Genomic DNA, 15,086 nt, shown 5'->3' on the forward strand with positions numbered 1-15,086 from the left:
AAGTTGTGCCAGGGGGGGTTAGGTTGGATGTTAAACGAAATTTCTTCATTGAAGGGATTATTAACCACTGGAACAGAGAGCCCAAGGGTGGTAGTTGAATCCCCCTCTCTGGAGGTGTTTAGAAGACATTTGGATGTGGTGCTGAGGAATATGGTTTAGCTCTGGAGTCAGCAGTGTTGGCTTAATGGTTGAACTTGATGATTTTAATGATCCTTTCCAACCAGAATGCTTCTGTGCCTTTTCCATCCCAGCCATCCCTGTGAGGTTTGAGCAGCCTCTCAGCGACGTGCGTTGTCTGGAGAAGGAAGATGCACACTTTGAGTGCATCCTGCGCACCCCCTGCCACAATGCTGTGTGGCTGCACAAAACCCAGGTCCTGCAGAACAGTGACAAGCACCAGATCTCTGTGTCACCTGATGGTCTGACCCACAAGCTGACAGTCAAAAACACCGAGACCTCTGACAATGGCATGTATGTGCTCAGCACTGGGACCTGCACCTCCAAGGCCTGGCTTCTTGTAGAGTGTAAGTGACACTGGGCTCTGCCCGGGGGGTGGCTTGAGGTGTGTGAACAAAATAATGTTCCAATCACTGCCTGGTTGCTCACTGGGATGGTTCTTTCCTCAGCAGTTTATTATAGAGCCTTGAGTTCTTAAATTATATTTGGAAAAATGAAGGTCTGGTTAGAGTCCCTTTCCTCATCAGATGAGGCAATTTTTATTAGGGACTGACAAGTCCTAGTGAATTGTTTGCAGCTACTATGAAGTTGCCCATTCCCTGGTTGTTAGAGAAAAATACTCCACATCTCAAAGTGTGGATTTGAAGAAGCTGTTGCTGTGTGAACACAGTGAACATGCAGGGGATTAAGGAGACTTCAGTCTTGTGTTGCCAGTACTATTCACTACTAACTTGCTGGTGGTTTTCTTTCCAAACATCTGTGGGATATTCTGTAACTCCTTCAGGGCTCTAGAGAGAAGTCTGGGACTAATGAGTCCCAAACATAAGCTTAGCCCCTCTCAGACCTGTCATGCTGGAAATATGCCTTGTTTTCCTACTTGGTTTGGTTTGTTCGTTTTAATAAGCATGTTTCCACAAAAACTAATTTTCTCTTTAGCTAAGAAATGTATAATGATGTCTGAACATGCCACTGAAAAAAATAGGGATTATAGCCAAATTAAAATTTAAATGTTTCCATGCCCTAGAATCAAATGGTAACAAATGCTAACACATTTTCTTTGGTTCTGGATGCAATATATGAACTATTGTTTGTTCTTTTTTTTCCCCCTTCTCTTTTCCTGTGAACAATGTAAATTGTATCTCCTTCAATTAACCAATTCATCTTCCACACAGATGCCAAAGGAAAGAGGAAACAGGATGAAGAAGGTGAAGGAGAGGAATCCAACTGGCTGAAAGAAACGTTGCCAGATAAAGACAGGGCCAAGAAACCTCGTGCTGGTGATGATCACCTTATGGACACTGGCATGGGAGGAGATGGCTGGGCCAGAAGTGGTCAACGTGGCAGTGAAGGCCACTCCATTGATGCTGATGGAAGCCAGGGATTTTTGGGAAAGGAAGGGCACTTGGTGACAAATGATGGTAGTGTCTTGGGCTTAGGGGACAAAAGTGGATTAGGGCCTTTCCATGGCAAGGATTCTGTGGGAGACAGAGCAGGTACTGGTGGTGAATTTGGAGGAGCAGGTTCTGTGGATGGCAGAGGTGGGGGTGTGCTGGGTGGTGCTGATGTTGATATGGATGGAGAAGGCATGGGCTCTCAGTATGACAAGGATGGTAAATTAGGTGGTTACAGAGCTGGTGTTGGGGGTGCTGGGGGATCAGGTCCTGCTGATGGAAGTTCTGTCTCAGGTGAACTCAATCCTGATCTGACTGGAATGGGAGCTGGTAAGGGTGATCTGTTCAGCAGGACTGGCCCAGGAGCTGGAAATACTGCTGCAGGTATGGATGTAGGAGGAGGAATGAAGTCCTCTGGCAAGGATGATCTGCTAACTGGAGCTGGTATAAACAGAGAAGGACAACAAGGGACTCAGTTTGGCAAGGATGGCCAGATACTTCATTCTGGTGGTCATCTAGATCAGACAGGAAAGTCTGGCTTGCTCTATGGCCCAGATGGTCTTCCAGCTGGAGACCAGGCTATAGCTGGTGCAGGTGCCAGTTCTGGGGAAATGGGGGCTTTGTATGGTCCAGATGGGCGCCCAATTGGAGCAGGTGCTGGTGTAGATGGTGTGGCTGGTGCAGGAGGAGCTGGATCTCCCTATGGAAAAGATGGTCTCCCAGCTGGGGCTGGTGCTGGTGGAGCTGGTGTGGCTGGTGCAGGAGCAGCTGGGTCTCCATATGGAAAGGATGGTCTCCCAGCTGGGGCTGGTGCTGGTGGAGCTGGTGTGGCTGGTGCAGGAGCAGCTGGGTCTCCATATGGAAAGGATGGTCTCCCAGCTGGGGCTGGTGCTGGTGGAGCTGGTGTGGCTGGTGCAGGAGCAGCTGGGTCTCCATATGGAAAGGATGGGAGTGTGGCAGGAGGTGCTCTGGGAGGTGCAGAAGGAGGAATGGGATCCCAGAACAGCAGGGATGCCTCGCTGGGCAGAGCTGAGGGTGAAGCAGGAGGAGATGGCTTTTTGTCAGGAGATGCATTTCAGGGTGGTTCAGCTGGAGCCAGGGCTGGTGTGGGTGCTGGGGGAAGGTTGGGAGCTGATGACGAGGAGTTAGGTTCAGTCTATGGTAAAGAAGGTGTGGGAGGTGCTGCTGGCCAAGGGGGGCTGGATTCACATTCTGGCAAAGCTTCTGCTGAAGGTGAAACTGGAAAGGGCACTGCCAGTGATCTTGGAGGATCAGGAAAAAATCAGGACAAAGATGCACATTCAGGTCAGGGAGATGCCAGGGGCAAGGATGGAGATTTAGGAGGGTTGGGCTCCTTTTATGACGAACATTCTGCCTCTGGGAGAGTAGGGAAATCTGCTGGCATGAGGAGTTCAGGTGGGTTTGGTCAGGGTTCATCACATTTAGGTCAAACATCAAGTCTGTTTGGTGGCCCTCTTTCCATCAACCAGAGAATAAAGGAATCTGACCTTGAAATTAAAGCAAATGATTTCTTGAGGAACACAGAAAGTACTGGAAAAAGAAGAAATTACACCCTAGATAATTTGAAAGGTATGTGTTTAATTGATGACTTCTGTATTGCTGACCTTTGCTTTTTTATGTTCACATCATAAATCCTGGAGAGAAATTGAATTTTATGGCTCAGTCAAATACAGCTGTGTGTAGAAGTCTGGGTTCACTGTGACCTGTTCCTATTTCTGCCACTGATTTACTGTTTGACCTTACACAAGTCATTCAGATCAAACTGCCTTAGAAGTTCTTTTGTTAGATGTCTCTTTTCTAACATCAGAAATAAGGTGTTGCCTATAGCAAAAGGAGAGTAAAGTCTGTGCAGCCATTTGGTTACCCCAGCAAGATGATGGTGTGAAAATTGTAGAAATTAGAAACTTCATAAATATAATGAAAGGGGAATGTTTGCCTCAGGGAACTGCTGACAGGTCAGAAATTATCAAGGCAACCAAAACATAAATATAAATAAGAAAGAAAATCAACAGAATTTGAGTTAGTGCTTAAGGAGGTGGGGTGTGTGTTAGGGAAGGGATGAGGCTGTTAATGGAGAAGAACTTGGGAAAGGGAAGAGGAATATGGAAGTAGAGAATAATGTGACTTGGGGCTGTTTAGAGGGAAGTGACTGGGCAGTGCAGAGGGTGAGAATGATGGAGTAGTGTATCCACATCCCACTAGGAGTAGCCTATTTTTTCCCACTGGCTGTAGAGGAAGCCAGGACAATTAGCATAGCCTTAAAATAGCAAAGCTGTAGCTGGATAATGTGATTTGTGATGAATCCACTGCCCATCAGGCTGATGCTATGCTGTATGCAGAGCAGTTGGCATGTCCCTGCAGTGCAATGGGTTTGTGCCAGCTGGCCCACAGTCTTGTGGTACAAAAGCCTGCTGTGGCTGCAGTATGTATGGTTTTTAAAATCTGTCTTTTCTCTGCACATGCATTTCCATCAGTGCATTTCTCTCTGATAACACTCAGTGTCTTCTCAACGTTTTCTTTTCTGCATGCTCAGCCCCACGGTGTTTTCTCAGCAAAGGTCTACATGATATCACTGTCCTGAAGGGGGAGTCTGCTGAGCTCTCCTTCACTGTCAGTAAACATGATGTGACAGGAACCTGGTATAAAGATGGACTAAAGGTAGGTGTCCAGTAGCTCCTCTTCCCTTTGGTTAGTGATGCTCTGCTCTCTGGTTCTGCCTGTCAGGGTGTCCTTCCCTCTGCCTATCCTACTCGGGTCTGAGTATGGACCTGGGATGATTCTGCAGGATGATTCTATCAAGGATGCTTGATAGAAACCCAGCAAGATTTCTTCTCCTTCCTGCTGCAAAATGTTTCTATTCTTGCTGACAAGAGGAGGCTTTGTGTTTTTCATTCTATTTCATGGGTGGAGGTGGTGGGGATCTCCTCCTTGCAGTGCAATTCTTCTCTTCTTCTCCTTAGTGACTGAGATACACACAAAAAGCAAGGGAAAATCTTCAAAAGGCATAACTCAAAGAGTATCCTTTCTAATTAGTGCTGAAGCTTAAGTGTAGACATATACTCTATGTTCCAAAGCAACATGTAAGAGTAATTCCAGTTGTGGGGATCCAGATGGTACTAGAGAAGTTCTGAGGTATCATATTCAAGCATGGGCCAAAGTTTTTGCCAATTGGAATAGAAAGAGAGAGCTTGGAAACCTTGCTATAAATTATTGTAAAGGACTTTGAATCTGCCTTGTGGGGAGTGTGTTGATAATGTTGATATTCAACATTTGCAGATGAGTAATCCCAGAATATTTGAAGTAAACATGCATGTCATTCATAACCTTTTTCAATTGCATTTAAAAACTTTGTCCAGTTAATTTGCATTGCCCCTTCTTTCTGTAAGAATGTGTCTCTGTGCTTTACCTTGTAGTTAACAAGCATGGATGGAGTCGTTTTTAAAAAGGAAGGTCTAGTCCACAAACTAATTATTAACAAAGTGGAAGATATTCATGCTGGGAAATACAGGTTTCAAGGTGGAGATATAAAAACTGAAGCTAATATTTTTGTTGAAGGTGAGAGTCTACCCATGCAGCATGTAGCCTTGGTATGCTTGAAACCTAATATGTTTTCCCAGAGATCTATAGCTGATTATTGAGACAACTTTATTACAAAAAATGACTATGTAAATGGGAGATGGTTTTTGTTCAGATTGGTGCATTTTGCATTTACAAATTTAACTAGGAATTTAACTACCAAATTTAACTGAATAGCTTGCTATTAATATGAAGATTTTGGGATGCATGTAACACTTCATCAGGTCAGATTCTTCATTCCTGTGTTTAGTGCATTGCCTAGGAGAAGTTTGCTCCAGTGAGAAGGACAGTGTGACACCACAAATGCTCTGTGCTATTTATCCTGGAGCAGAGCACACGTCTGTGTGTGAAGCACTGAGTGTGCAGCTGAAGGTGGGAGTCCAAAGGTGACTCTGCAAGCACCTCACGGGGGAACCCTGCTCTCCAAGGTGAGCCTTATCCTCTTGAACTGCAGTTTCTCATGACTTTGTATCTTCTGCTCAGATCCTCCCCAGGTTGACCAAGTTCTCCTCAAGAACTTAACAAGTATTCCTACTGTGGCCAAGGCAGGGCAGAAGGTGCAGATCAGGATCCCCTTCCAGGGCCGCCTGCCCATGGGAGCAGTGTGGCTGAAGGACCGGATGGAGCTGATGAATGACACCAGGATCCGTGTGGATAAAACAGACACCTTTACCATGCTGTCCATCTCCAGCTGTGAGAGAAAGGACTGTGGGGATTATAAAGTCAGGCTGAAGAATGACAGTGGGGTCCTGGAGATTAACTTAAAGGTGGTGGTAGTAGGTAAGAGCCCCATAACGTCTGTGATGGCTTTTATTGTAAAGCTTAGGCTGGGAACCCACTGACACTGGTAATAATCTTTTAGATCTAATGGTTGTTCCAAGATGAACAAGACTGTGTAATTTTCCACCTAATCAGGGCAGGAGCAAAGGCTGCTGACACGATTCTTACCCCTTAGTATGAGATGACATGAATCTGGTTTGAATGTTTGGTGACTGGGAGATGGGACTCAGCAGTGGGCAAATCTGAAATAGATTATTAAGGCCAAATTCATCACTCTCATAACTGCTTGTGCTCTTTTGGAAGACCACAGATTGTTTTTTTTTGTAAGCCAGCTGAGTTGGTGCAGTGCTAATGAGACCAGTTAGCTCCCAGAGCAAGGGCCTGGCTTCCTCTGCACTTATCAGAAGTCAGAGGAGTGGAAGTTTTGAAGAGGCAATTCAAGTCCCCAGCCCCCATTCTGCAACTGCATTCCATCAGAAACTGAGTCTCCCAGCTGATGAGCAAGGGACAGCATCTGCTCCAAACCCAGGAGTTCATTTGGCTCTGGTGCCAGCTCGTATTCTCTCTGTTCATCTTTTCAGACAAGCCACAGCCACCTGTAGGACCCATCAAAATTATAGAAAACTCTGGAAATAGCATCACCATTGCATGGAAGCCCCCTAAAGATGATGGGGGCAAACCAGTGCAAAGCTACATTGTTGAGAGTCAGCAGGTTGGCAAGGGCAGCTGGGTGGCTCTGGGAGAAACCCCCCGGACCTCTACAACCTTCACCACTAACAAAGTGGAACCAGGCATGAGCTACTACTTCAGGGTGAGAGCTGTGAATGCTGAGGGAAGCAGTGATGCACTGGAATCAGAGGAAGTGAAGACTGACAGTAAAGGTAAGAAAGAACTTCTCATGATTGTGTTCAACTACCAACTGGGAAATCCTTATCAAAGCTGACAGCAAAGAAAATAGGCTACATTTTGGATGTTGCTGCAGATTTCCACTTGAATCAGCTGTGAATCTCCACAAATCCATGGACATTGCACACAGAGAAGTTTAGTGTAGGCTTGGGTGAAGCTGAGGTGGTGTTGCCTTCTCAGTGATGCTGTAAATCAAGTTTCATGGGGGAGATGCAGGATGGATCAAGGTCAGAGCAGAACAGAGGGGAAGAATCCCTCTCCTCAACAACTGTGCTTCTCTTGATGCACCTCAGGATATGGGTGGTTTTCTGGGCTGACACTAATGAAACACTGATCTCTTCTCTAGCTTCACCTGGTGCCCCAGATCCCCCTGAGGTTGTCAGTACCAGCAGAGACAGCATCACAATATCCTGGAAAGCACCTCGTAAAGCTGGCAGTTCCCAGATCGTGGGGTACATGGTTCAGAAACGGCAGAAGGGCAGAGGGACCTGGCTGCTGGTCAACAAGACACCCATAAAAGGTGGGTAGCTCAGATCCTGGGACAGACAGGATGACTTGAGAAGGACAAAATGATCAGCTGGGTTCAGGAGGTAACTCGCTCATCATTGTAGAGTTGCTGCCTTCTAACCCCTTGCTTTCTGTTTAGGATCTTGTCCCTTTTCACCTCAGTGTTTTCCTCTTGAATTCCTGACCTTCTGACTGTCCCCATCACAGCCACATTGACCCTGTCTGAAGTTTTACCTTCTTATCTTTCACATCTCTAGTGTACATGTTTTTTCACAAGTAAGGGAACACAGCTGTGCCACAGCAAACCCAGGCCTCGGTTTTCTGTACAGCTGAATACCTGGGAAAAGGATTAGGATTTTTTTTCTTGATTGTTTGCAAGCATTTGGCTGGAGGAGAGTGCAGAGAAGCTCAGTGCTTCATCTCGGGCTGTTAGCTCCTCTATAGATAAACTGATGTCTCAGATTTCTGGAACTAAAGTCTTCACATGCAGAACTGCTGTCCTTAGTCCTCATGCTGGGAACCTGGCAGTCAAGAATCTATAAGAAGATAAAGAAACCCAAGTGGTATCTAGGAGCTCCAAAGTGTGTTCTGACCATAGCTAACCTTTATCTATCAGTTGCAGGCTAGGACTTTTTATCTGGTACAGAACAGTTCAGGATTAGCCCATAAGGAAAAGCAGTATTTATCCTTTCTCTGACTTAACAGCTCTCAAACACTGATTCATTTGAAAGGGAAATACAAGGAGCACATCCCAGAAGTACACATGGACATGGATAGGGACAGGCAGGGGAATCACTGACAGCATTTGCATGGCTGCTGAGAATTACTCAGTGCACAGTTCTGTGTGAAGTACAGTCTGGCATTCTTGTCTCCCCCCTCCCTCTTTGGGAACAGCTCACCTGAGCCAACCCTCCTTTTCTTTCTTCAGGCAAGCAGCTGAAAGTCACCAACCTGAAGAAGGGTCTGCAGTATGAATTCCGTGTGGCAGCTGTCAATGCTGCTGGCACAGGAGATGCCAGTGAACCCTCTCAGCCTGCCATTGCCCAGGATACCAGCAGTAAGTGCCCTGCCTCCCATCCTGCCTGCCTGGGGACACAGGGAGCTACATGTAGGCTGGGGATGCCAGTGGAGAGGTGATGGTTTTCAGTGCTTTGCAGAAGTCTGTGAAGACACAGATCAGGTGTTTGGGGAGTGCTTTAAGGCCGGGAATCCACTGACATGAGGAAGGAATGGAAAGGGTGTTTCCTTTGTTAAGATGTGGCACACTCACTGTGTGGGCTTTGTGTGGTGTGGGGAGGTATTCAGGATTCAGAGGTATTCAGGATTTGGGAGTATTCAGGATGGGTTGCAGACCATTTCAGGAGTGTTACAGGTTGTACTACATGGCTGTCAGGAGCAGGCATCTGGATCCAGCTTTGAAGAACTGGGAAGAGGTGGAGCCAAGAGAGCAGGCTGGATATCCAGTGCACTGCAACAGTGTTGGAGATCTCGGGAAGCGACTGAAGAGAGGGGACAGAAATCCTAGAAAAAGAAATAATATTTCTCCTTTCCAGAATCCCTGGGTCAAGTGCGTGACCTGAAGGTGAGCAGCAGTGACTCCTCCAGCCTCACCTTGACGTGGAAGAGCCCTGAGGTGAAAGATGGGAATGATGTCAGAGGCTATGAGGTGGAGATGCGGCCATCAAAGAGCCTGAGCTGGACCAAGTGCAATGCTCTCCCCATAACAGGCACCACCTACACAGTCAGAGGGCTCCAAGTCAAGGAGAAATATTTCCTGCGTGTCAGGGCCCTCAGTGAGAGTGGCCCAGGAGAAGCTGCTGAGATTGAAGGATGCATTGAATCTGCTGCTCTTATAAGTAAGTGGTGGTGGGGTGTGCTCAGGGTCACTCTGTAGCTGGCAGGGTCCAAGGGAAGCTCCACAATCACTGTGATGAATTTCTTAAAGTCCCAGACTGCCACAGAAGGACAAATACCACGTGGCTCCTCAAGGGTATTGGTTTTATTTCACAGACTTTTAGCAAAGCTCGAGTTGAAGGGGTGCATGAGGATCACCAAGTCCAGTTCCCTGCTTCTTGCAGAACAACCTAAATGAAACCAAATAATTAAGATCTCTTTGAACCCTGACAGGCTTTAGGGAGCCTTGCTCACCTCATCAGGAAATCCTGAAGATTTAGCTGATAATAAATGCACAATGCACAGTGTGCAGCCCATCTCAGACTCCTTATGATAAAAGAACCCCCAGAACTGTATTTTGTCCTCAGATTTACTTTTTGCTCCTTGGGTGGAGCTACACCACACTCATGATCACCAGACAGAACCTATACATACCTCATGCTTACCCAGGCTTTTTTAAACAGAAAAACAGGGTTTTCAGACTATTTTTTTTTTTTATATATGTACAGTTTTTTGGGATTAGAAATTTTGTTTCATTCTCTGAAATTGCAATTGTTGTTTTAGTTTTCATGGCCTTTCTTTTCCTTTTAAGTTTTCTAGCTTGGATGCACCTTTTCACTCTTTCATCATTATTTACAGCCTGCAGAACAATTGTTGGAGAGTCTCTGGGAATTTATTAGAAGTATAATAATATACAACTTTTTAGTGAAATCACTGTCTTTCCCAGTTTCTCCCAGGTTTCTAATAGATGGCACAGTGAAAAGCTCCCTGATTGTAAAAGCAGGAGACACCCTCAGAGTGAAAATTTCTTTTGAAGTAAGTATTCAAATGGGTTTGTAGCAGTTCCCCATCTTCTTTTATGTCACTGTCAGGAGCAGACATAAAAACTGAGTTCCTGTTTTCTTGTGGAATTTACAAGATACCAGGTAAATCCTTTACCTGCCTGAGCTGTGTATGATTTCTGCTTGAGGAAAACATGAGCAAGAATTCAGCCAAGAGTCACTCTTGGCTCTCTGAGTTTATGGTCATTCCCTGACTTCAGCAAACAAGGGCCCAGTGGTGTCCACCCAAGCATGGCAATATTCTCACCTGGTGCTATTCTGTCATACTGAGAGGGAAAGGGACTGAGTTTTGAACTCTGACTCCCTGGGAAGGCCCTGCTCATTGCCTTCATGACCATGTTTGTCTTATAAAGCAGGACTTAAGTGCTGTGAGTTGATAAGTAGCCAAGCACTGACAGAAATCCTGCTTGGAGGTGAGCTTGGACCAGCACAAGGAAAGTCTGAGCTATCAGCAAGAGGTTGATGAGGGCAAAGTTTGCTGTCTCCTAATCTCTTGGAGACCAAACATAGCACAATGGAAATAAAGACTTTGAGGATGTTTTTTCTTTCCAGAACCAACAGATCTTATTAAAAGGAGAAAATATTAACTACTGGTGCCATCTGTTGTTCTTCAGGCAGACCTTGTCTGACATAGTTAACCTGAACACCTTGCTAGGGTAACATTCTTAATAGACATGGAGAAAAAGAGAAATTGGAAAGAAACTCTTGAGCAGCCCTTCATCCAGGGCTTTTAGATCCATCTCAGATCCATATTTCTAAATACTACTTTACTGTCTGGTGCAGGTATACATTTGGGACAATAATGAAGCTAAAGATGTACAGATGCAATCTGGAGGCAAAACAAGTGGGCTCTGACTCGTGTTATTCTTTACAGGCAGCTCCAAATCCAGAGGTGACCTGGCTGAAGGATGGAATTCCTTTTTCAAAGCGGACTGCAATAAGCACTGAAGATGATGCCACCAAGCTGCTGATCAGGGCAACTGAGTTGACTGACAGTGGCACCTACACCATTGAGCTCCGGAATGGGTTAGGGGAAAAGGAAACCTTCACCTTCCAAGTTCAAGTCAAAGGTAACTCACTCCCTACCATATCTACACACATTTCCTGGGGATTCCCAGTAACTTGCAGCAGGCAATGAACTGAGTTCAGCACAGTGAGCTCTGATGCAGTTAAGCCAAGCAGGCACAGGGAGAACTGGGGAACTCAGGAGATTCATTTTGGCAACTTTCTGATACCACTTGGCCTTGTGTGCAGCAGAAAGCAAGCCCCTGTGCAAAATCACCCCCAGTTTCCAGAGTGACTCTGCTGAAAGAGGCAAGGTCACACAGTGCAAACCCCAGGAGAGCAGTTCATGCTCTTTCTAACAGTCCAAGGTTGGGCAGCAGAAGGCTGTAGGACATTTTGTCATAGCTACAACAATTTGCTGGTGAGAACTGGCCCAGGTTTCCCCCAGAAGCTGTGGCTGCCCCATCCCTGGCAGTGTTGAAGGTTGGATGGGGCTTGGAGCACCCTGGGCTGGGGGATGTGTCCCTGACCATGGCAGGGGTTTGGGACCACATTATCTTCAAGGTCACTTTCAACCCAAGCTGTTCAATGATTTCGTGATTCTATGAACTCTGTTTGCTGTTTCCCTAAGAGGTGAAAAATTTAGCTGTGCCAGCCCTCACCTCCTCCCTGCAGGAAAGGAAGGAGACCCAGCAATGCAGCTGTAGTGCAGCAGAAGCTCAGTTAACAGCAAATGAGTTTGTGTCACTGGAGAAGAAATCCAATTTTGTCCCTTCTAATGACCAGGAACTCAAAGCTTTTTGGGTTCTGTATTGTGCTGCTTTCCCTACATCTTTGATATTATTTGTCTTCACAGACATACCACAACCACCTGGACCCATTAAACTGGAAGAGAATGTGCTAAATGCAGTGACAGTGACCTGGGAGCCATCAGCCTCTGAGAAATGGGAAAGTGATCTCCACTACACAGTCCTGAAACGGGAATCAGAGAAGGGCTTGTGGGTCGTGGTGGGTGACCTGATCTACAACAACAAATTCACATTCACCAGAGTCATCCCAGGCCAGGAATACTACTTTAGAGTCGTGGCAAAAAATAGCATGGGAGCCAGTAGTCCATCTGAAACTGTGAAGCCTTGGAAAATTAAAAAACCAAAGGGTAAAACAGCTTTTACAAATATTTATCTGTGTGTTGGCATGCTGTGGTTGGGTGTTGTTATGCTGTGCTGGTTGTTGCTTCTGTTGTTTCCAACACACCACCCTGAAATGGTGCTCCTGCTCCTGTGAACATTCAGCTGCTCAGAACAGGAATTCATAAAGATACTCTAAGAAACTCCAGTATGGCAAGGAGGGTTGTTGCTTCTGCATGGGCATTGTGCAGTTGATCCTTTCTTTCCAGTCATTACATTGTGTAATTCACCACAAAATTAATTCCCATCAAAATCTAAGCACTGAATTTTGCAGAAAGCCTCAAAGTTCAATTCTGGGGAAGTGGAGAAGAAACACAGATTGCAGTCCCCAGGGCTCTGAGATCTTTGGCATTTTGCAGTGCAGGTGTTCTGCACAACCAAGTGTGATGATTAACAAGCAGCCCTTTACCCCCTGACTGCTACAGCTGGAAGCAGGGTCTCGGTGGATCTTTGTATGATGCTGTTTGCTTTTGGTTTTATTTTTTACAGCTCAGTTTGAAGTCAGACCACCGGAATACCGGGAAGTCAATCAAAACCAGCCCCCAAGATTCCTTGTCCCATTGAAGCCTCACGTGGTGACAATTGGCACTGAGTGCCACATGAGCTGTGCAGTTGGGGGCCATCCACCTCCAAAGGTGACATGGTACAAGAACAGTAGAGACCTCTCCAATAATCCTGACTATTTTTGCATTAACGACTTCGGTGTCTGCTCCCTGGTCATCCCCATAGTCACAAAACAGGATGAAGGACAATATGTGGTAGAAGCCATCAATGAAGCGGGCCGTGCCTCCAGCAGAGCCTTCCTCACTATTAAAGGTACCAAGCTTTAATCTTCCTTCATTGTGTCACGTCAGGGGATGCCATGACTGTCAGGATGCCCTAAAAATGGTAGCCATACAGCTTTATTTACTGACCAGAGCAATCTCCTACAAGGCAGTGTATATTTGGCCTGCTTGATTGAATTTTTAATTATCTTACTAGTGATCAAGTATGGAACAGAAATAGAAATGAAAAGGCAGATGTGAGGAAAACACATTTTTGTGTGACTGTTTGCAGGGAGTGTTAGGGTGAGGGTAGACTCATGGTGGATATGCTTATGGATAAATACTGCTGGTAATTTTACTCATTCCATTATAAAATATACTTGCCTTTGAGTCAAATATTTTCCTTTTGATGCAATTCAGAATACCTCAGTGGGATCATATGAGTGGAGAAATGGGTCACTTAAATCCCTGTAATCTTTTTGCAGACATTGGTCTTTGTGACCCCTTAACATTTCAGGTCCCCCTCCCAGTGTTACCTTACAGACTTCTCTCTCTCTCTTATTTTCAGACACCACCCCGTAGCATGACCTTCCTGAGAAAACCTGCCCTGCCCCGTGAATGTGAAGGTTTTTACTGAGAACTGGGTTATGTGAAGGCTCTGTGTTTGCTTTCAGACGTGCATTGGAGTCTGAGTGGTTTATTTTGAACGTGATGCTGCATTGTAGTCAAAATTTGGGAGGGGGCAGGGGGGGAACCTTTGAGAGAATTGTTTATTTTTATAATGATCATGGCTTTCCACTAGACCTTTAAAAAACAGATTAAAAGTTTTGGGAACTCAGAAGATGAGAGGAAAAATAATTGGCAAAAATGAAACTTTTCACAGATGTGAGAGATGGTTCTGCCACACTTGCTGTCAGGCTGCAACAAGAATGTTTCAGTAGCAGAGATCTCTGAAGCTGGCCTTTTAGTGTTTGGCTTTCTCACCCAAAGAAATCATTTTAGATTCCATATAATTCTCAGCAGGTTTCCTAATTCTGGTAGAAGCAGCTCTGCATGTATTCCACTACCAGTAGCAGCTAAATATTGAAAATAATATCTGCTAAATACTAATTTTGTCTGGGCAGGAGAGGAACTCTGAGACTGGGCTAACATGAGGTAGTGCCAGTCACAGGGAAAATGCACGGATGGGAATCACTGGAAATCTAGAACCAGCTGTGCCAGTGACAGCACTGAGCAGTTGTCACTATGAGCAGATCAGTGCTGAACTTAAAAACCTGATTGCATTTTTAATTAAAAACCTGATAGCAAGTGCTGCAAGAAAGGATGTGTCAGTCCTAACCTACCACATCAGTAACACCTTCCAAAGTTAACTGCCCCTCCCTCGTGTCACTGCTCTGGAAGAGTTTTGCCCAACACAGGAAGAGGTTAAAAATCTTTTGTGTTTGACCAGAACTATGAGGTACCACCAGACACCTTCTGGGGAAGGTGGAATTCCATCACTGAGCAGAGGAGGAGGTTGGGAAGCTGAAGTGTTGTGGTAGCTGTAGAAACACAGCATTGGAACCTCAGTACTTTGATGTCAGCATCCAGAAGCCAGGGGAGGACAGATCAGAGCCCCAAAGCCACCTGACCCTCAGACAGCCAGTCAGACACTTCTGTGGGGCTGAAATGTTCTATTTGGTTCTATTTTGTACAATGTTGTACAAATGGCAACATAGCTTATGAAATTAAACCATAATTCAGTCAAATCTACCCTGAGTAAGTGTTTAATTTGGAGAAGGGAGCCCAGCCAGCTCCTGAGTGCCAATCCATGCCTGTTGCAGTTTTCACATCCCAACTTTGTCACCCATCTCTTGCTCCTGGCCGCTGCCAGAGGGGACCTCGTGTCCTCTGGAGGTGGCAGCACCGAGCAGGGAGAGGCAACCCCAGGAACAGCCACTGCCCAGGCTGCTCCCATCCCAGCATCTCCAGGGAGTGGTGCTACAGGACTGCACAGGACTCAGCACGGAGTTTTCCAGCTTAGGAGACTGCAACTCC

The 15,086-nt window shown here is 45.8% G+C and overlaps 1 protein-coding gene across 9 annotated transcripts in view; it reads left to right on the forward strand.

The window, feature by feature from the left end:
• Window positions 1-14,801, forward strand: part of IGFN1 (immunoglobulin like and fibronectin type III domain containing 1) — a 30,604-nt gene extending 15,803 nt beyond the window's left edge. For 4 of the 9 annotated variants that reach the window (XM_030465683.1, XM_030465681.1, XM_030465680.1 and 1 more), the window contains 14 exons: window positions 252-524; window positions 1,350-3,158; window positions 4,123-4,247; window positions 5,003-5,144; window positions 5,649-5,945; window positions 6,527-6,826; window positions 7,198-7,371; window positions 8,287-8,415; window positions 8,912-9,214; window positions 9,979-10,067; window positions 10,968-11,163; window positions 11,955-12,254; window positions 12,775-13,101; window positions 13,618-14,801. In XM_030465683.1, coding sequence (XP_030321543.1) covers window positions 252-524; window positions 1,350-3,158; window positions 4,123-4,247; window positions 5,003-5,144; window positions 5,649-5,945; window positions 6,527-6,826; window positions 7,198-7,371; window positions 8,287-8,415; window positions 8,912-9,214; window positions 9,979-10,067; window positions 10,968-11,163; window positions 11,955-12,254; window positions 12,775-13,101; window positions 13,618-13,631 — 4,478 coding nt within the window. In that variant the 3' untranslated portion in view covers window positions 13,632-14,801. Of the gene's footprint in view, window positions 1-251; window positions 525-1,349; window positions 3,159-4,122; window positions 4,248-5,002; window positions 5,145-5,648; window positions 5,946-6,526; window positions 6,827-7,197; window positions 7,372-8,286; window positions 8,416-8,911; window positions 9,215-9,978; window positions 10,068-10,967; window positions 11,164-11,954; window positions 12,255-12,774; window positions 13,116-13,617 lie in introns of those variants that run through there. The other 5 variants (XM_030465689.1, XM_030465686.1, XM_030465687.1 and 2 more) reach the window with 5 other exon arrangements.
• Window positions 14,802-15,086: the final 285 nt, after the last annotated feature.

The sequence above is a fragment of the Calypte anna genome, chromosome 26 (genome assembly GCF_003957555.1).
Source record: "Calypte anna isolate BGI_N300 chromosome 26, bCalAnn1_v1.p, whole genome shotgun sequence".
NCBI classification, from domain to species: domain Eukaryota; kingdom Metazoa; phylum Chordata; class Aves; order Apodiformes; family Trochilidae; genus Calypte; species Calypte anna.